At 34.9% G+C, this 20513-nt stretch overlaps 4 protein-coding genes across 5 annotated transcripts in view; 2 read left to right on the top strand and 2 right to left on the bottom strand.

Moving 5' to 3' along the window:
• Positions 1 to 676: 676 nt before the first annotated feature.
• On the bottom strand, positions 677 to 4659 carry LOC111688617. Its single transcript, XM_023451120.2, has 5 exons — positions 4269 to 4659; positions 2243 to 2552; positions 1521 to 2185; positions 1112 to 1460; positions 677 to 1053 (listed from the first exon to the last, which is right to left on the bottom strand). Exons 1-5 carry the CDS (start codon positions 4467 to 4469, stop codon positions 746 to 748), a joined length of 1833 nt encoding a protein of 610 aa, XP_023306888.1. The 5' UTR covers positions 4470 to 4659; the 3' UTR covers positions 677 to 745.
• Positions 4660 to 7618: 2959 nt separating this feature from the next.
• Positions 7619 to 9226, top strand: LOC111688616. Its single transcript, XM_023451119.2, has 2 exons — positions 7619 to 7766; positions 7818 to 9226. Exons 1-2 carry the CDS (start codon positions 7719 to 7721, stop codon positions 9129 to 9131), a joined length of 1362 nt encoding a protein of 453 aa, XP_023306887.2. The 5' UTR covers positions 7619 to 7718; the 3' UTR covers positions 9132 to 9226.
• A 474-nt stretch (positions 9227 to 9700) lies between these two features.
• LOC111688613 (cell surface glycoprotein 1) lies at positions 9701 to 12880 on the top strand. Its single transcript, XM_023451116.2, has one exon. It carries the CDS (start codon positions 9869 to 9871, stop codon positions 12665 to 12667), a length of 2799 nt encoding a protein of 932 aa, XP_023306884.2. The 5' UTR covers positions 9701 to 9868; the 3' UTR covers positions 12668 to 12880.
• Positions 12881 to 15731: 2851 nt separating this feature from the next.
• Positions 15732 to 20513, bottom strand: part of LOC111688612 (flocculation protein FLO11) — a 31607-nt gene continuing 26825 nt past the window's right edge. The window contains exons 2-4 of one of the 2 annotated variants that reach the window (XM_046946286.1): positions 17075 to 19970; positions 16274 to 16428; positions 15732 to 16103 (exon numbers count right to left, since the gene is read on the bottom strand). In XM_046946286.1, coding sequence (XP_046802242.1) covers positions 15975 to 16103; positions 16274 to 16428; positions 17075 to 19970 — 3180 coding nt within the window. In that variant the 3' untranslated portion in view covers positions 15732 to 15974. The remainder of the gene's footprint in view (positions 16104 to 16273; positions 16429 to 17074; positions 19971 to 20513) is intronic. The other variant, XM_046946287.1, reaches the window with a different exon arrangement.

The raw sequence follows: 20513 nt of genomic DNA, 5'->3' as shown, positions 1-20513 counted from the left end.
AGCCAGCCGGACAGACGGACGGACATGTCTTAATCGACTCAGAAAATGATTCTGAGTCGATCGGTATACTTTAAGGTGGGTATTGGACCAATATTTTTGTATGTTACAAACATCAGCACAAACGTATAATACCCTCCCCACTATAGTGGTGTAGGGAATAAAAAGAAGAGAACAATTAGAGGATTGCCAGAGAGTTCAATAAATGAAAAATAGAATCTATCTCAAATAATTAAAAAATAAATTTCTCCCGATTTTGACCCAACTTTTTAAAACGGAACCGAAAATTAAGTTCACGTTTTTGGCGTTTTCTGTGTCTATTTGAAAGTTTAAATTTTACTTTTTAAATTTTTTTTGCATACATTTTTTGGCACTTGCTTTAGTACAATTTTTTGCAGCTGTGCATGAAAAAATAATGTGACTGACGCGCCACCTGGTGGTAGGTAGTATTTCTATTATACACAGAGTGTCTCATAATTGAAATAATATAGTTTTTATATTATTAACAGCACAGTGGGTTTAATACTTTTAAAATTGATATTCATTATTTGAAATTAATAAGATATTTTAACAAATTATTAAATATTATTACAAATTTATAATAAATTAATAGTAAAACTAAACAATTACTTTAAATTTCTTTTCTTTATTAACAGTTTTGCAATAAAATATATATTTTTAAAAACAAATTTATATTTGTTCGTCTCAAATTTTCTTTTGTTTTTTACTAACTTAAAATAACCTTTTTTTATTTTTTACAATTAAAACATAAATATATTAAATTCCATAAAATAATACTGCTAGCATAGAGGGCCGCCGCTAGACCCACACTGGCTTGAAAAGAAAAATTCACCACTACCCAATGGGCCAGGGTTCCCCATACAAGTATTAGCAAGCCATTGGTAAAATGTACAGGATAACGTATAGCCGACCATTGAGATCGTGTCATACTCATCTGAAAGACCCAGTCGTGAAGGAAGAGGGTTACCGATTGGCCAAAGCCTAAAAGGGCAGCCGAGACACTTAGTAAAAGTTTAGAGGTTGAAAAGCTAATAACTGAAAAAGGGAAACATAATTACTAGAAATACAGTTTATATAAAATAGCCTTACTTACATATCAACGCAAATCCTTTCGAGATACAGCCCAGAGTGTGCCATTTAAATTTATGTTTATATAAACTATTACCAAAGCGCGGAGTCATCAGAGAAAAACACATCCAAGGAAATGCCAATAAAGAGAATAAAAATGGGATTTCAGCATTTTTAATAGCATGATGACTGACGGCCAAACCCGGTAAAACAGTCAAACACATGACATATGAAAAAATATCAGCCGATAGGAAAAAAGTGGTAGAATATAGTTGAGGCACCACCAAAGCCGCTTGTAAAGGATGAGCAATTTTATCCAAAAGATTACCCCATAAACTTGTAGTGACATTACGCGAAAATTGTTGAAATTTATCCTAAGAAAAGGAATGCTTTTAGTAAAATATTTTGTTTGTTTTGAACTTATAGCGACCTACCAAATTACTATAACCCGAATCCACTACACCTTCACGACTCATTTGCAATCCATTCGAAATGGATTTTTGCATAGTCTGGGAAGCACTTACACTGTTTCGACCATAATTCTCTATAGTAGCAGAACTGGAACGTAGAACAGAAACATTTTCATCTTCTTCGGGAATAATTTCCATAATTTCCACACCATTTGGATTTATGAAGGTTACATCCACCTGATCAGTGGGTAACATATAGTGGCCACTATCCGCCAAAGCTAAAGCCGCCACATTGGGATGATGTTCCATAATGGGATTTTTCCAAGTGCGCAATTCTATGCCATCCATTTGATCGTTAAAAACATTCGAGTATCGACCCAATTGATGATGCAGTGGGGTAAATGCTGTCTCTGCCTTTATCACAGATACACGCTGAGTTATGGCACCCTCACGGTGACGTGTTATAATTAAACTTATCGGTATGAGATTCACTAATAAAGCAGACATTAAGACTATAGACTGGGCTGTGCCGTAAAGGGTGCGTAAATTTGTAAAGGCAAACGATAGAAATAATTGACAAAAGGCTTCGCCACATAAAAATATGGTTTTGCGTACGAATTTATCTTCTCGCGGACGTACTGCTTCTAGGATGACATGTGTTTTCCAAACAAATAAACTAGCACCAATACCTATTGAAATAATGCAAATTTTAATAATATTTTATCGTACACCAATTCCTTACAAACCTGCAAAAACTCCATAAAATACTATGGCTATAGCTTGAGTGGTTGTGGAAACTTTTACCCAGGCTGAGGAAAAGAATATACCGCTTACCATTAGGGAACAGCAGATAATTAAGGTGGCCAACAGAAAGACTCGACGATATTTAACTGTTTCTCTTGTTCTACCATGATATTCTGTATCCAAATGTTCGAGTATACTTCGGCATAATTGACCCGTAGCTTGATATACAATAGCCGGCCAGATGCGTAGCACTAAGTCTTTATCTGATTCGACCACATTACCATACAAATAGGCAGGAGTAGCTAGAAATGCCTGAAAATAGGAAAAAATAAAAGATTTTAATTTATTTATAGTAAGTTTCGATATAATCTTCTAGAATAGCAAACAAGTTTAAGAAATTTATTTTAATTTTAAGGACTAAATATAAGTTTGGTGTTACCTATATTTGATTCTTACTAAGCTCAGAATACAGATAACTGTTAAGTCAGTCTATAATCGAGACTACAGAACAGTCTATAGCCGATAATATATAATAGTCTACAGTCGCCTATAAACGAAACTATAGAATAGTCTATATTTGAGGCTATAAAAGAGTCTATAGTAGAGACTATAGAATAGTCTTATAGTCGAGTCTATAGAATAGTTTATAGTCAAGTCTATAGAACAGTTTATAGTCGAGACTAGAGAGTACTCTATAGTCTACAGTCGAGACTGTAGAACAGTCTCAGTTTAAAGTCGAGTCTGTAGAGCAGTCTCAGTTTATAGTAGAGACTATAGAACAGTTCATATTCGGGTCTATAGGCCAGTTTAAAGTCGAGTCTATAGAGCAGTCTCAGTTTATAGTAGAGACTATAGAACAGTTCATATTCGGGTCTATAGGCCACATTAAAGTCGAGACTATAGAATAGTCTTCAGTCGAGGCAATATTCTAGATTATGAGCGAGTTTATAGTCGAGACTGCAGAATAATCTATAGTCGAAACTATGGAACAGCCTATAGTCGAGACTGTAGAACAGTCTTCAGTTTATATTCGAGAATATAGGCCAGTTTATAGACGATACTATAGAATAGTTTATAGTTGAGGCTATAAAAGAGTATATAGTAGAGACTATGGAAGTGTCTTATAGTCGAGTCTATAGAACAGTTTATAGTCCAGTCTATAAAACAGTTTATAGTCCAGACTAGAGAATAGTCTATAGTCGAAACTATAAAACAGTCTACAGTCGAGACTGTAAACAGTTTTCTTTTTAAAGTCGAGACTATAGAATAGTTTATAGTCGAGACTGTAAAATAGGTTTTATTCGGGTCTGTAGGCCAGATTAAAGTCGAGACTATAGAATTGTCTATAGTCGAGGCTATAAAAGAGTCTATAGTAGAGACTATAGAGTATAGTCTAGATTGTAGAACAGTCTTCAGTTTATACTCGAGAATATAGGCCAGTTTAAAGTCGAGTCTGTAGAACAGTTTATAGTCTAGACTTTATAACAGTTTATAGTTGAGAGTATAGAATAGTATATAGTCAAAACAATAGAACAGTATACAGTCGAGATTGTAGAACAGTTTTAGCTTAATAAAATTTTGTTTTAAACTGCAGTCATTCCTTTAGCGTGGCTGTAATAACAATTTTAAAATCTAAATATATATTCTAATCGTAATATTTTGCTAACTATTGGTAACCAAATTTTTTCTAAATATCTTGTATAATAACTTTACATATAAATTAGGCCTATTATTAGAAATGATGAAGATCTACATTAAATTTTCTTTTATCAACTAAAACACCAACCAACACTTCTTTATCACAATATCAAAATTCGAAACAACAGCAAGACATCAACAAGATAATTACAAATTCCTCTTGTTGTTTTCACAACTCTAGCGCCCCGTTGGCCTATAAGCAACAACCCTGTTTAACTATGTATTATTTACTCCCAGAGGAGGTTTATCTTTTTAATCTATATAAAAAAAATATGAACTATATTATAAAACAAGTGGAATTCTATATGTATGTAAACACCAAATATGTACATGTATTGCGAAACCACATAACATATACTTCTGTTGGATATGCTTCTTTATCACACGTCTCCTTTGAACTCCAGCCGTGGCTACAGCAGCAGCTACTGGACGCCGCACTACACTCGGACCCGATGTTGGGGACAGTAAAGTGGCGGCTTCTAGAGGATTTCTATTTAGATTGTTGTGTGAATATGATGTGGGTGAATCCATAGTAAATTATCATGTAGTATTAAATGTTTTTTTTTTTCTTGTTTATTGAGTACCGCCACTCCCTTTCGCCGTAGTCGCAACTATCTTCACTATTTTTTTTTATTTTTAAGTATTTAAAAAAAAAATTATATATCCGCTCGTTATGCTTAGATAGAGTTAAAAACAAGTACTACTGAGAGCCATAGAATCGCAAAATATCAGATTTTCATATTATGTACATACGTCTACGTTGACTGACTGACTGACTGAATGTCGGTCTTTCGTGTGAATGTAGGGAAAATAACAGTATAATTTATTGTGGCGCTGATAACAGTTATCTGATGATAATATCTTGAGATTACTAAATCGAATGCATTCGTACGTATAAACTTTTGAGTAGTATTTTTTAATAAGTTTTTTAAACTCAAATTATTATTTGTGAGTGAGTATGTTTAGTGTTAAACTATTGTGAGTAACATAAGAGAGTTTTTTTTCTTTGAAGAATATGAGTAAAAGCTTATTGAGAGCAGACCTTTATGCTTCATTGATTACCGAGGGTTAGTGTATGCGATAGTTAACATTAAGCAAATTATTTGTTTCTATTTATTTAGGTAGGTGGTTGTAATCAGCCGCAAAATTACCGTAACAAATCAAAATTTTTAAACTTATCGTGGTACAAAAGGGTGTCTCGATTGGTTGCTGATATTTGCTGGTATTAATATGCGAGATCAGAAAACCCTTAAGGACACTTTACACGATCACACTTTACGTACGTAGTCTCATGAGGAAGTAAAATGAAATTCCATCCGTATAGCAAAAAAAAAATAATACGACTTTTATTTATATTTTTTTGTGTTTACACGATTGGTTTAAAACAATAACAAAGTAAGATGGAAACAGCTGTTTTACTTTTTTTGTAAAGCCGACTTTACTGGTTTTCATAATACCAAATAAGAATTCAAGTCATCAATTTAGTTATATAGCGTTAAATAATTCTAAATCTCGGAAAAACTTCTAATGAATGATGTGTTCAAAATGCTTTTCCGATGCTTCCCACAATCGGAGTACGTCTTGATTTTGACCACAGAATGTTGAAGAATTTATTTGTACATAATGAGAAAAATTTCAGAAATGTTTTACTTATGTTACGCGACAATCTGTTGGCTGAATGTTTGTCTTGTCTCGACTGTTTAGAAACAGACTGTTAGAAGATTGAAAATTTTAATTGGATCTTCTTCGGGAGTTAACTACACACTCTCAAAGTAAAATCATATCAAAATTGAAGTCTAAGAGAGAGTGCGGCGAAGTTTTTTACATATTTCTTCCAAGTAGTTGCTTAAAATTAAGCCGGAGGACCAACATGTGTTTATACCCTTCACCTTCGTGAGAAGGGTGTATATAAGTTTGTCATTCCGTTTGTAATTTCTATAATATAATTTTCCGACCCTATAAAGTATATATATTCTGGATCCTTATAGATAGGGGAGTCGATTAAGCCATGTCCGTCTGTCTGTCTGTTGAAATCAGTTTTTAGAGGTCCCCAGATATGCTTTCAAGAAGATTGCTATTTAAAATCAGCAAAATCGGTCTATAAATAACGGAGATATGAGCAAAAATCCGAGACAACCTCTGAAAATTTCATCAAAAAAGCCACATTTTTTTCATGCTTTGTTAAAAAAGCAACAACAACACTGTGAATTGGATGAAGATGTACATGTGCGTGTGTAGATGTATTTGGTTTTATTCAGCTGTGTATTTTTTTGTATGTTTGCATGCTGTTCTGTTCTCACGTGGGTATAACAAGAACAAGGAGATAAAGCAGTAATATGTTGGTAATACATCTGATATTTGTTTGAGGGTGGTAATACAGTTTGACGGTGGTATTACAATACAACGGCTAATATTTCTTTCTGCTACAGTTTATATTTGTTTGTGTGTATGTTATGTGTGACATGTGTGCAGAGATACGAAATAAATAAGAACTGTGTTTTAAAACATACTTGGTGAAGGGTATATAAGATTCGGCACAGCCGAATATAGAAATATTACTTGTTTATAACTACTTCGCATTCTAGGTTTTAAGTAACATGCAACGTAAATTTTTTATTTTATTTTTTCATCATTAAACTCATTTTTTCATCATTAGAATATAATATGTCTTATTCAGCTGATATGTCCGTGCGCCACTTGTGACGCATTCTACGCGTCAAGGCTTTCTACGCTTTCAGCAAACAAATACATGATTATACTTTTTTGACAGACGTGTAGAATGCGCGAAAGCGTGGTGTGGACTTTCAACTAAACTTAATTTTGATTACAAAGTTTAACTGGAATTTCTTCAGTTCCAAACTCCATTTTACATAAAATTAACTTTGTATGAGTTCGTGTATGTAAAATTTTAAAGAAGCCTTTGATGTATGTTTCCGTTTAATCTGTTGCTCCATTAAGATACAAGTATTACAGGATAATTTGACTGGACGTCTCAAAATTTGCCTAATTAGCATAAGTCTCCGAATTTCATCCTTGTTTCACCAAGGCTTAAACGATGTTCGAATCAAAAGTTTCTTTGCTACTCATACGGGCACATGTTCATAGTTATTTTGACATCACTGAATTGAGACATTTGACATCACTGAATTGAGAGTTTTTTTTTAGGTACGATCGTCTTTCAAGAGAGTTCAATTTAACGGAGTACTAATGAAAGTTAAATATAGTTTGTAATAAAACACTTGTGTGTTTACTAATATAGTTCGTAACGCAGTTTTAAATCAGGACATGGAAAATATGGATTTTAAAAAGGATTTATTTTAAATGTTTTTTATAGAATTTAATATCTGACCCGATTACCTATACATTATTAATTGTGTGCCTAAAATGTTTATGCATAATTTACCGGATATTGCTGTAAATAACATCATAAACTTGGTCCCCTTCCCAACTACCCATCCACTTTATCATATTCAAACGATGTTTTTTTATATATATAGTAAACCTATTCGAGATAAACGTATTTTTTTTCTCAAGTAGTAATTAATAAGTAGCAGCGATCTTACAGTTGTTGTTTATGGAAAGCAAAGAAAAAAAGTGTTGACACACATTTCAGTGGATTTATTTATCCAAGATAAATGACGATCATTAAGATGACGAAGTGTGAATAAAAATATGTTTATTTTATTATTAGTTGACAAATTTTGCCAGCCTATAAAAAGTTGCAGAACATGCAAGGAATTTCTAAGTATAATAACGAAATTCGAACTAGAATCATCGAAAATGTGGTCAAAAAAAGTTAGAAAATTAAATGTATTTCTATTATTGATGGTGAGTTTAGTGGTTGTAAAAGAAAATGGATTTAATTAATAATGTTGTTAGGTCCTAGTAAATATCTCCCTAGGTGAAACTACGCTGGACCCAGCCGACCAGAATCAAGAGCCTAATGGAAATGCAGAAATTGTGGAACATTTAAATTCGATTGATGGAAGTGGATTGGCCGAAGATGAAGCTGCAATAGTAACTGAGGCTACAAATGAATTGGAAAATCCTTCTGAATCTGTAACAGAATCTGCTGAAAATGTTCAGAATACAGAATCCCCCCAGAATGACTCGTATAGTACGGAAACAATAGTTGAAACAACAACAAATCAAATAGAATGTGTTTGTGATTGTACTGCTAATGGTAATCAAGTTTCAGTTGGTTGTTCTACCCAAACACCAGAAGTGGTAATAACAGAAACTACACAACAAACGAAAGAAAACACTTCCACTAACAATGACTCCACATTGCCGAACACTGAAACTAACAAGTCAAACATTGAAGAGGAAACTACAGAAACTGCTATTGAATCTAATGCAGAACAAACAACAGCCGAACCAGAAACAACAACAACAACAGCAGCTCCTCCAATTTGTTCCACTCCCGGTATACAGGCTAATGAGTTAAATTGCCAACAATATAACCATTGTTCTTTGGAAGGATCTCTTGATGGCAGCTTTCATTTACTTACAAAATCTTGCCCCGAAAAACAAGCTTTCAATATTGAACTTAATCGCTGTAGTCGTGATATCTCTTCTTGTTCCCTGCCCATTCAGTGCCTAGTTAAAGGTGGAATAGCTGATCCTGCTAGCAATTCTTCATATTATCTATGTGAACCTCGTCTAATTGGTGTTGGTTTTCGTATTTTTCATATTGATTGCGCTTCTCATGAAATCTTCTACCCTGAGTTGGGTAAATGTTTTATAGACTTTAATAATTTACCCAGCCAGGATGTGCCGCTCTTTGGATGGAATCAAATCAGAGATATTGATATTGTTAAAGCAGAATTGAAGCTATTAAAGGAACAGGATAAACTACAACTGAAACTAGAAAAAGAACGTCTAAAGGCAGAAGAAAAATTACAAAAAGAATTAGAAAAAGAAGCTAAAAAGAAAGCGAAGGAAGAAGAGAAAATCAACAAAGAAAAAGCCAAGGTGCAAGCCGCTAGTATTGTATGTGTCCAGGAAGGTAATTTTGCCTCTGAAATTGCAGAGAATATTTATTATGCCTGCATTACCAAAAAGGGTAAATTGAAGCCTATTCCCATGCAGTGTGGTTTCGGAGCAACATTTAGTGCAGCAACTGGCACCTGTATCAGCAGTTTACCCAACGTTAACGCTAGTGTTAGCGATGATGAAGATGACGATGATTAAATTAATTTATTATTTTTTTTAATTATTCAATTTATGGTGTGTTCAATTTGTTTTTAATAAATTTTTTATTAATAATAAACGTTTTGAAATCTAGATTATAAACCACTTTATTTTCTTCTTTTAAAGTGTCAAAATATATAGAATAGATGTATATTTTTCAAAAAGAAACTCGTGCGATTTTGAAAAAAAAAAAACAGGAAGTAACCAATTAAAATAACTTATTATAATTTATTGTTATTTAGGTACTTCCGAGAATTTGCTATCCAAAAACAATTAGAAATATGTCTAAAATCACATATTATGTTCGGACAGCCGTTAAATTAAATTCTTTAATGATTAGTAGCATGCATTACAACAATGCTTCCATACGGATAATGATAAGACTGATATTATTATTATTATTATTTCTAGTTTTTGTTCTTGAACGTCTTGTTTATCAGTTAATTACCACAGTTTTAGGGGTTGTGATTACAGACGAAAGCAAAGAGTTTGGTGTTGTTTACCCGATTGTCAAATATTAACTTGGCGATATTTTTTAGCTTTGGTATAAAAGTATTGATAGAAATTTGCTACTAATTAGTTTGTTTCGATTTTTGACTCATAACGGTTATTGGGCATACCGGGTTATATAAATAAAGAAAAAATTCAAAATTCGCTGAACTAAAGTTTAAAATAGTGTGTTTTTAATTCACCGTTAAACGGTTATAGACAAAAAAGAAGAAGAAAAAAAAAACACAATGAAAAATTTAATATTTTTGAGTGTGTTATTATTCGCGGTTGGTATCGGTGCCGATATTATCGAAGATAATCCATGTAAACTTCCCGGTTTTTTTGCGATTAAAGATAATAGTCCCGTTTTTTATGGTTGTTACGCTAATAAGTACGGTGGTTTAACTTTAAAATATTTGTCTTGTCAAAAGGGTGAAGTGTTTAGCTCACATAAAGGATATTGCGTTCCTACAGCTACTTTGAATGAAATAAATGATGAAAGTGAAGTTACTAACGCTCCAGATGTAGAAGATCCAACAATACCCACAGAATCTACAGTTGGAGATGTTGAAAATCCTACAGTTCCTACCGAAGCTACACCAGTACCAGAAGAAGTTGAGAACCCCACAATTCCAACCGAAGCTACAACAGTACCGGGAGAAGTTGAAAATCCTACAATTCCTACAGAAACTACGCTAGCACCAGGTGAAGTTGAAAATCCAACTATTCCTACTGAAACAACTGATAAACCAGCAACTGAAGCGCCTACTAAAGCTCCCTCAACTGAAGCCCCTGCTACCGAAGCTCCCTCAACTGAAGCTCCTGCTACTGAAGCTCCCGCTACCAAAACTCCTGCTACTGAAGCTCCTGCTACCGAAGTTCCTGCTACTGAAGCTCCTGCTACTGAAGCTCCTGCTACTGAAGATCCTGCTACTGAAGCTCCTGCTACTGAAGCTCCTGCTACTGAAGCTCCTGCTACTGAAGCTCCTGCTACTGAAGCTCCAGCTACTGAAGCTCCTGCTACCGAAGCTCCTGCTACCGAAGCTCCAGCTACTGAAGCTCCATCTACTGAAGCTCCAGCTACTGAAGCTCCAGCTACTGAAGTTCCTGCTACTGAAGCTCCTGCTACCGAAGCTCCTGCTACTGAAGCACCAGCCACTGAAGCTCCCGCTACTGAAGCTCCTGCTACCGAAGCTCCTGCTACTGAAGCTCCTGCTACCGAAGCTCCAGCTACTGAAGCTCCTGCTACCGAAGCTCCTGCTACCGAAGCTCCTGCTACTGAAGCTCCTTCAACTGAAGCTCCTTCAACTGAAGCTCCTGCTACTGAAGCTCCTGCTACCGAAGCTCCTGCAACCGAAGCTCCTGCTACTGAAGCTCCTGCTACTGAAACTCCTGCTACCGAAACTCCTTCAACTGAAACACCCGCCACCGAAACTCCCGCAACTGAAGTCACAACTACTGAAAGTGGTGAAACCGAAACAACTGATAAACCTGTTCACGATTTTATTTGTCCCACTACCGGATTTTTCCCTCAAGATGGTAGCTGCAGCGAATTTAACTATTGTTGTGAAATTGATGGTGAATTGAAAGCATTTAGACGTCACTGTCCTAATGGTCAAAACTTCTATCCCATAGGAGGATATTGTACCGCAAACTACGACTGCAATGATGCACCAACTATTGCTCCAGTAACAACTGATGCTCCAGTAACAACTGATGTTCCAGTAACAACTGATGCTCCAGTAACAACTGATGCTCCTGTGACAACTGATACTCCTGTTACAACCGAAGCTCCAGTAACTACTGATGCTCCTGTAACAACCGAAGCTCCCGTTACAACTGATGCTCCTGTAACTACTGAAGCACCTGTTACTACTGATGCACCTGTAACAACTAAAGCTCCTGTTACTACTGAAGCACCTGTAACAACTGAAGCTCCCGCTACTGAACCAACTAAAGCTCCTGTAACTACTGAAGCTCCCGCTACTGAAACAACTAAAGCTCCTGTAACTACCGAAGCTCCCGCTACTGAACCAACTAAAGCTCCTGTAACTACTGAAGCTCCCGCTACTGAAACAACTAAAGCTCCTGAAACTACCGAAGCTCCTGTAACTACCAAAGCTCCTGCTACTGAACCAACTAAAGTTCCTGAAACAACTGAAGCTCCTGTAACTACTGAACCAACTAAAACCCCTGTAACTACCGAAGCTCCCGCTACTGAACCAACTAAAGCTCCTGAAACCGAACCAACCAAAGCCCCTAACACTGAAGCTCCCGCTACTGAACCAACCAAAGCCCCTGAAACTGAAGCTCCCTCTACTGAACCAACTAAAGCTCCAGAAACCGAACCAACCAAAGCTCCTGAAACTGAAGCTCCCGCTACTGAACCAACTAAAGCTCCTGAAACCGAACCAACCAAAGCCCCTGAAACTGAAGCTCCCGCTACTGAACCAACTAAAGCTCCTGAAACCGAACCAACTAAAGCTCCTGAAACCGAACCAACTAAAGCTCCAGAAACCGAACCAACCAAAGCCCCTGAAACCGGAGCTCCCGCTACTGAACCAACTAAAGCTCCTGAAACCGAACCAACTAAGGCTCCTGAAACCGATCCAACCAAAGCCCCTGAAACTGAAGCCCCCGCTACAGAACCCACTAAAGCTCCTGAAACCGAACCAACTAAGGCTCCTGAAAACGAACCAACCAAAGCCCCTGAAACTGAAGCAACCGCTACAGAACCCACTAAAGCTCCTGAAGCTGAAACTACTAAACCTCCAGTAACTGAACCACCACAATCTCCAGAAAAAGTTGCCCCACAAATCGCCAAAACCGATGAATTCGTATGCTTGTCTGAGGGAACATACGCTCATGCCAACGACTGCGCCAAATATTACAAGTGCAAATGGAATAAAACAACTGAAAACTTCGTAGTGGAAATCAAACAGTGTGCCGAAAAACAAGTTTATAATACCTTTACTGATAGATGTGATCGTGAAGGCATTATAACTTGCTTGGGACGCCCAAAGAACTCTAGATTTAATAGATTGTAAATTTAAAAAGAAGAAACTTTATTAATATTAAACGAACGAATTTGTATTAACGTTAAAGGATTTTGAATAAAATTCGGTTAATGCCAAGCACATGATGATAATCTTTATTATTTTGTAAAAATAAAAAAAAATTATTTATTGTAATAAGTATTTATGCTGACTTAATAAAATATATTACGTATACTATAGTATTTATCATATACAAGCGAAAAATCAATCAATATGTTTGTGTTCCTATTCTTATTCTAGAATTTTTATAAAAAAATTAATCAAATATGACGTACATTTACTTTTTCAACTTGTGATTTTAAGTTAAAATGTTTTCTTTTTTAACTTTATTGTGTTTGATAAGAATGAGGTAATCGTGAGTGAATTGGGTCTGCAGATGGTTATGTTGTTTTTTTTTTTCATTTCCTTTCAATTCATTGATACAATAAGTACATTTGGAAAAGATTTGTTTTAATTATTTTATAACAAGATAAGCGACCTTGTTAGCGACTTTTGGTGTAGAGTGCTTAAATACCATCTGATATTGTTTATAATTAAAATTGTTAAAATATTTATTTTTTTCTTTTTGGTTTTAAATGGATTGTTTCAATTTTTTTTGTCTTTAAGTTCAAGAAGTAGCATTAAAGCCGGATGTATATCCATCAAATCCATAGAAATGCACCTATACCTCTTTCGAGCCTAAAGTGCGCTCTTCAACAAATGCCTCAGGTGGGAATCGAACCTCTGGTCTACCAGACTAGAACACTTACCACCAACTTACCGGAGGCCAGGAGAGTAAATTTTGTATAGCTTAGTAAAGTTGTCATTATCGCTTCTATTTACTTTTAAAGTATCCATTTAAGTATTGGCCCTCCAACAACTCATGCAACTTAAGACCGATTAAAGAGTACGCTTGGTCGCTTTTATCACCAAAAATACGTAAACTTTAGCTTCCGAAATTCCATCAACGGACGCTTATAACTCAAATTCCAACTGAAATTCTTGCACGTAATACTACTGCTATATAAACGCTTTAAAACGCTTCGTGATAAAATGCGTGAATTACATAGTAATCCAAGAAAAACTAAGAACTAGATTCAAGTTTAAGCTTCTGTAACAGATTCTACAGTAAATGCAGCTCATAACGTCGAGGTTCAATAATCAAAATCGATGTTTTCGAAACCAAAGCTCTAATCATCAAAACTACGTAAATTTCAATTATCTCAACTTTTTTTTAATCAAAACATGTGACAGAAGTGTAAGTACCTGCAGCTGTAATACCCCATCTACAGCAATCAAAATTAAAGTTTTAGAAACTTTTCTAAACATTCTCATTTTTAGCAACTGAAACTTTTACCACTAAAACTCCATTAACTTGAGCTTTCGAAATTCTAGCTAGAAATTGTAGCTCAAACGGTCGAGCTTTGGTAAAAAATCAAATGAAGTTCAAACTCGATCTTTTCATGTTTTGCAACCTAAGCTTTCCAGTTTAAGCTCTTTCAACAGAAATCTCAGTAGCTGCAGCTTTAATCCTCGAGTTTCAGCAATCAAAATCAAATTTGTAAAATCTTATCTACACTTTTCATTTTTAGTATTTGAAGCTTTTACCACCAAAATTCCGTAAACTTGAACACCGGAAGTTCCAGTCACCTACACATTACCATTGGAATTCCATCTGAAGCTTCTGTACTCAATACTCATACAGGCACCAGTTTTTAGTTTTAGCTACTGTAGCAGAGGTTTTAGTAACTACAGCTCTAAACATAGAGCTTCAAAGCTTCAGTATCCAAGACTCTTATCACCAAAACTTTATAAACCTGAACTTTAGTAAACGAAGATCAAACAATCTGAACTTCCTAGTTTAAGCAACCAAAGATCTCCAGTTTCTAGGTTCAGCGTATGCAACTGCAGCTTTAAACACCGAGCTCTAGCTTAATCAAAAACAAAAATTTAGAAAACAAAAGTTTCTGCTCCAGTAAGAGAATCCTCAGTAACAGCTGCTTTTAACACCTAGATTCAGCAATCAAATTTATATTTTTAGAAACCAAAGCTTTTATCATCAAAACTACATAAGCTTATGCTTAAGCAAGCGAAATACAAACTACCTGAACTTTTCAGTTTCAGCAACCATAGCTCCCTAGTTTATATGTTCAACCACAGCTCTTTAGTTTATAGGATTAAGCAATCGAATTTCAAACTACATAAACTTTTCAGTTTTTGCAACTAAAGCTCTCTAGTTTATAGGTTCAGCTTCTGCAACAGAAGCTTATGCAACTGCAGCTTTAAATACCTTGCTCCAGCAATCAAAAACAAAGTTTAAGAAAACGAAAAATTAGCTCCCGTAACAGATACCTCGTCAATTGCAGCTTAAAACATCAAGCTCCAACAATTAAATTAATGTTTTAGAAACCCAAGGTTTTTATCAACAAAACTACACAAACTTATGCTTAAGCACCCGAAGTTCAAACTGCCTGAACATTATAATTTTAGCAACAAAAGCTTCCTAGTTTCTAGGATCAGTCTTTGTAACAAAAGCCTTTGCTACCGAAATTAAAGTTTAAGCAATTAAATGGTTTAATTTAAAACGAACAAAAATCCGTAAACTTGAGCTTTATTAACCGAATTTCAAACTACCTAAACTTTCTAGTTTAATCAACAAAAGCTCTATAGTTTTTAATTCCATAAATTGTAACAGAATCCTCAGTAACTGCAGCTTTCAACAATGATTTTCTGTAATCAAATCAAAGTTTTAAAAACCAAAGCCTTTTCCACAAAAACTCTGTTAAGTTTACCATTTGTTTTATCAATTAATCTCCGCATATATAAGTTTCCCGATACCAAAATTCCTGTTAACCATTTTCAAAGAGTACGACTCGAATTATTCGTTAAATTTTGTTTTCGTTTTAATATTTATGTATATATTTTGTTTAAATTTTTATTTACATTTTACTTAAAATTACAATTAATTATATTATAAATACTAAATATGATGACTATTAAATTATACATTTATTTCATTTTATAAGCAGATACTTAAATCGTATCATTAATTTTCTTTATAAAACAGAAATTTGAATAAAAAGCTTAAAACAGAAAAATAAAATGTTTAAATCTTAAATAAAAGATTTAACATTTTTTTGTTTGCAAAATAAATACATACATAAGTATTTCTATATATATTGGCTAATGATACTTAAATCCGTTTGAAAATTAAATATTGAAAAAAAGTGAAAATATGTAAATTTCTTACAAGATGATTTATAATACAATGGATATGAAAATAGGGTAAAGATAAGCAATATCAAGGACTTTTGTTTTTTTATCTAGGCGATGGAGCCATTGTTGATTTTCTCTTGTTGGCGGACGCATGACGATCTTTGGTTAGATCCATTATACTATGGCGCGTAGTAGTTTCCAAATTACTAGGCGGTGTTACAATGTTTAAGACCTAGAAATATATGTATGTGTGCGTATATGTATAATAGTTTATGTAGGTGGATGGAATGCATGTGTATATGAAAAATGTGTTAATGTTTTGGTGTTAAGAGAAATTAAAAAAATTTCGATTAATATGATCCTTTAGGGATGTTTTGTTTATTTTGCTTTAATGAGATTTACTTTAGAATTTCCATCTATAATTTCCACCGGTTGTGATGGTACATACGCTGACAGGCCCTTTAAACCAAACCACTCAGGCGTAAAATATGAATTACTTAGATTTTCCTTGGAATTTTCTTTCGATTGGGTATCTGAAATTTTTGAAAGTTTATGAGCTGTAAAGGAAATTGGGGGAGAAATAAAAGAAATTGGGGGGTTTAAGATTAAAAGGGAAAGGGTTGTGCAGGATATATTATATTAATAAAGAGGATAATTTGAGAAGTTTTAAATCTTTCAATTTCTGAAAGATTGTCTTTATATTGCAGCTATAAGTAAATATGAACCGATTTCTTATGAAATTTATTCAAGTTAGGGTGAATTTCCAAAGAAGATCTATGAGCAATTATAAAGCGATTATTAAAACGTTAGGTAGCACACCGAGCCATGTTTTAATGACGTTTCTTCAACTGAAACCTCTTCAGTAAATAAATCTTGTTCGGATATTTCAAATCGACATATCTTTAAATGAAAATCTTCAAATAAAAGTCTGTATGAACCAATCACATATAATATGTATTCAAGTTGTTTTCTAAAGTGGACCTTATAGGTAAAGGATGGCTAATTATAGACCGATTATTTCAAAGTCGATTATAATAAAGGTTCATAATAAAATTTTTGTACACATGAAGATTATATATAGCAGTATCTGGTAATTTCCGAAATAGTTAGTTCTTTATTCTCAAATGATCCTCTTTTTCGATAAATTATTATTATCAAAGTAAAGACATTTTAGTTGTTTTAAGGTTCATCCTCAGTACTTACCATTTCCTGGTGTTGGCCTCACTAAAAATCTTGGTGATTTAAAACCACTGCCTAAACTTATAAACGATCTTTCTGTAGTTGTGGTTGTAGTAGTTGGCGCCACTGTTGGCGAATAAAAACGTTGAGGGAAAAATCTAGGCTGAGGTGTTACCACATAGACTTTTTCCTGTGTTTTAGGTGATATCGAAACTTTGGCCTTTTTCCAAAGTTCTTCTGGTTCTAACATTTGTATAGGTCTTAAATAAAAAGGTTTCTCTGTTGTAGTAGTAGAAGTAGTTGACGTCGTCGTTGTAGCTACAGTTGTAGTAGTAGTAGGAGGAGCCATAGTTGTGCTAGTGGTGGCAGCTGGTGTTGTTCTCGATTTTAATGACTCAAAATTGTTATAGAAATCTCTTAAATGATTATCGGTTATTTGGGTGTATTGGAAACGTTTTGTGCTTTCTCTTTCGTATAAAGGTTCTAAATTATTGATGGAACTAGGTAATTCCGAATTGTCTGTAAAGCCTTTTGTGGTCTTAGATTGCCGGCCTGCCTTTACTGCTGCCATGGTGGTGGGTAAATATTCTGAGGGTATATGTTTAGAACGTCCTCGTATGGTGGGTGTACTGGGTTTATGTGACAAAGAGGTATATTCTTGTTCTGTCCAATCGTCTATATTCTTTTGTAGTTTATTAATATCGATATCTAAAGCATTTGGTCCCACTTTCAATTTGGTATTGGTGGGTTCATGTTCGCGCTGCAAAAGTTCTCTAAGATTGGAAGCCAAAATTTTGGTTAAATATTTAGTGGTACGAGGCTTAACAGTAGTTGTAGTTGTGGTAAAGGCTGGTTTTACATGAGAGTTTACTAACATTGATTCCTGAGGTGTGTGTAGCTCTATATTTTGAGCTTGGCTCCAGGTAGAGTAAGCAGCCGTGGAGGGTGTTTTAGTTACCATATTAACCTTGGTAGTTTCAAATGGTCTAGGTCTATTTTTAGTGGTTAAATGTGGCAATAATATTTGATCACTATTATATGTGGAGGGTAGTGAGGGTGGTGCCATGCCGGCATACTGACCACTAGCATCTATAGAGCTAAAAGTGGAGGTTGAAATAGGAGCTTCTGTTACTGGAGTTTGGGGTTTCCAGTACTGTTGGAAAGTGGTAGTTTTACTAGACTCTGGCAACTTATGATTAGTGGGACCCAGTCTAAATGTCAAATCAGAAGGATCTCTGGTAAAAGGCCTGGGCGCTCCCAAATTTCCATTATTATGTTGTATGGGAGAGTCCAATAAACGTTTGGGAGTTTCTCTTTGTTTAGGTTTTTGGGGCCACAATTTCGTTGATTGTTGGGCATTTGTTTGTACAGAAGCTATGAACTCTACTTCATTATCTTGTGTTTGTTGCTCTGTAGTGCTTTCCCATTCGCTAGTAAAAGTAGAAGTTTCTTCAGTGGTAGAAAATGCTTCTGGGGATGAGGTTGAGAAAATATAATCATTCGATTCCAAGGTCCAAGCATCTAAATGTGTATTATGTTGCTGTTGTTGTTCATGCTGCTGTTGTTGCTGGTGAACAACCGAGGAATTTTGATGTGAGGCGGCCACAAAATTGTCATATTCATAATGTTGTACTTGTTCCAAATATTGAGGCTGCTGATTAATGAAAGTGGTTTGTTCAGATTGTTGGTTAGACTGCTGTTGTTGACCTTGTATAAAGCTACTGGGATCTGTTAAAATCTGAGAGGCTGGCACATGTTGATCTAAATTTGGACTAAAAGTAGAATGTTGATAAAGTCCAGTATTTATTTTCTTATCCGTTTGCTGGTTATTTAAAGGCAGTGGTGTTGCCTGGGTACTGACGTCATATGCATGAGAAGGAACATAGTTAGCAGGGTACTCCACTGAGGATATATAATCCACCAATTGATGACTTTTAACTATCTCAAAACTGGCATCTTTATTCGGAATAGTGGGTGGTATTTGAGTGGGTATTGCAGTGTCTATATGGATTTCTGAATGTTCTGCTATATTTTCGGCAAAATGAGCCGGTTCTGTGGAGGGTAATTGCTGTATAGTATTGGGAGCGGGAGTAACTTCAGGTAGGAAATTTTGAGCAACATATAAAGGTGGTAAAGCGGAATTACTTAAAAGGGGAGGTATAGGTATTGGAAGGAAAGGTCCGGAAGAATATTGTATATTGTTGGGAGAATCTGGGACTTTATTGTTATTTTGAGGTACATAGGGAAGAGGAAAATTAAATTTAACAGCTCTTTGTTTGACACTCGAGGCAGCATGTTGTATATAAGATGGATTCTGACCAGCTATTGCACCATATGTGTTCTGTAAATTCTGAGGCTGTTGACCATTATACAGATTTTGTGGAGGGTTATAATTGCCATGATGTTGCTGCTGTTGACTTTGTTTAGCAGCATCCCATTGGTTGCCCGTGATCGGATAATGAATACTATTTGCCATCATGGGTACCCATGGATATTTATTGCATAAACTACACGGCTCCTTATCACCCGAACCATATTGCTGTTGCTGCTGAGGTTTTTGATAATAATAAAATTGTTGTTTATTTGTTCCGGCAGCTAATTGTTGATCTGTCGCTGCTGTATTTTGATTGGCAAAACCAAACCATCTGGCAACTCTTGTCATTAAACCAGGATGTTTATCGTTAGGTTTTACTGGCAACTGAGGATTTATAAACTTTGGTATTGTTCTACTTTCTGCTGGCAGTATATTTTGTGTTCGTGCTTGTTTTACATGTGTTGCTGCATTGGCTTGTGGCAGTGGTGGTGGCACTAAATAATCTACAGGTGCAGGTGCCAAACTAAGTGCAGTGTGAGGTGTTAAGCAGAATAGCGAGACGAGTAGTGTCAGAGTTATAAACCTACATTTCCGATGTCGAGAAATCTGAAATGATATTAAGAATGAAAAAGTGTTGATTAAGATATGGTTTATATTTTTCTTTTTAAATATATCTGGTTATAGGTCCTTGAAACGTAATAAATTCGGAACGAATTTCGAATCATTTTATTAAAGTTCAAGTTTATAGACTAGACTATAATCTGGAGTATATACTGGACTATAGACTAGACTATTGACAAACCATAGACCAGACTATAGACTAGGCTATAGACTAGAGTATAGACTAGGTTATAGACTAGAATATTAACTAGACTACAGACTAGACTACAGACTAGACTATAGATTAGACCATAGATTATACTACAGACTAGACTAGACTAGACTATAGACATACTATAGACTAGACTATATTCTAGACTATATACTAGACTATAGACTAGACTATAAACTAAACTATAGATTAGACTCCACAATAGCCTGTAGACCAGACTATAGACTAGACTATAGACTAGACTGTAGACTAGACTATAGACTAGACTATAGACTAGACTATAGACTAGACTATAGACTAGACTATAGACTAGACTA

Source organism: Lucilia cuprina, chromosome 3, assembly GCF_022045245.1.
Source record: "Lucilia cuprina isolate Lc7/37 chromosome 3, ASM2204524v1, whole genome shotgun sequence".
Lineage (NCBI taxonomy): Eukaryota > Metazoa > Arthropoda > Insecta > Diptera > Calliphoridae > Lucilia > Lucilia cuprina.
This window is presented reverse-complemented; position numbering and strand designations above follow the sequence as displayed.

Excerpts from the sequence above, each read along its gene's own strand:
- LOC111688617 (XM_023451120.2), bottom strand. The coding sequence starts at position 4,469 with ATGGATTCACCCACATCATATTCACACAACAATCTAAATAGAAATCCT. Across the intron at positions 2,553-4,268 it reads TATGTGGTTTCGCAATACAT|GCATTTCTAGCTACTCCTGC; the intron begins GTACATATTTGG and ends TCCTATTTTCAG. Across the intron at positions 1,461-1,520 it reads ATTCGGGTTATAGTAATTTG|GATAAATTTCAACAATTTTC; the intron begins GTAGGTCGCTAT and ends TCCTTTTCTTAG.
- LOC111688616 (XM_023451119.2), top strand. The coding sequence starts at position 7,719 with ATGTGGTCAAAAAAAGTTAGAAAATTAAATGTATTTCTATTATTGATG. Across the intron at positions 7,767-7,817 it reads ATGTATTTCTATTATTGATG|GTCCTAGTAAATATCTCCCT; the intron begins GTGAGTTTAGTG and ends TAATGTTGTTAG.
- LOC111688613 (XM_023451116.2), top strand. The coding sequence starts at position 9,869 with ATGAAAAATTTAATATTTTTGAGTGTGTTATTATTCGCGGTTGGTATC.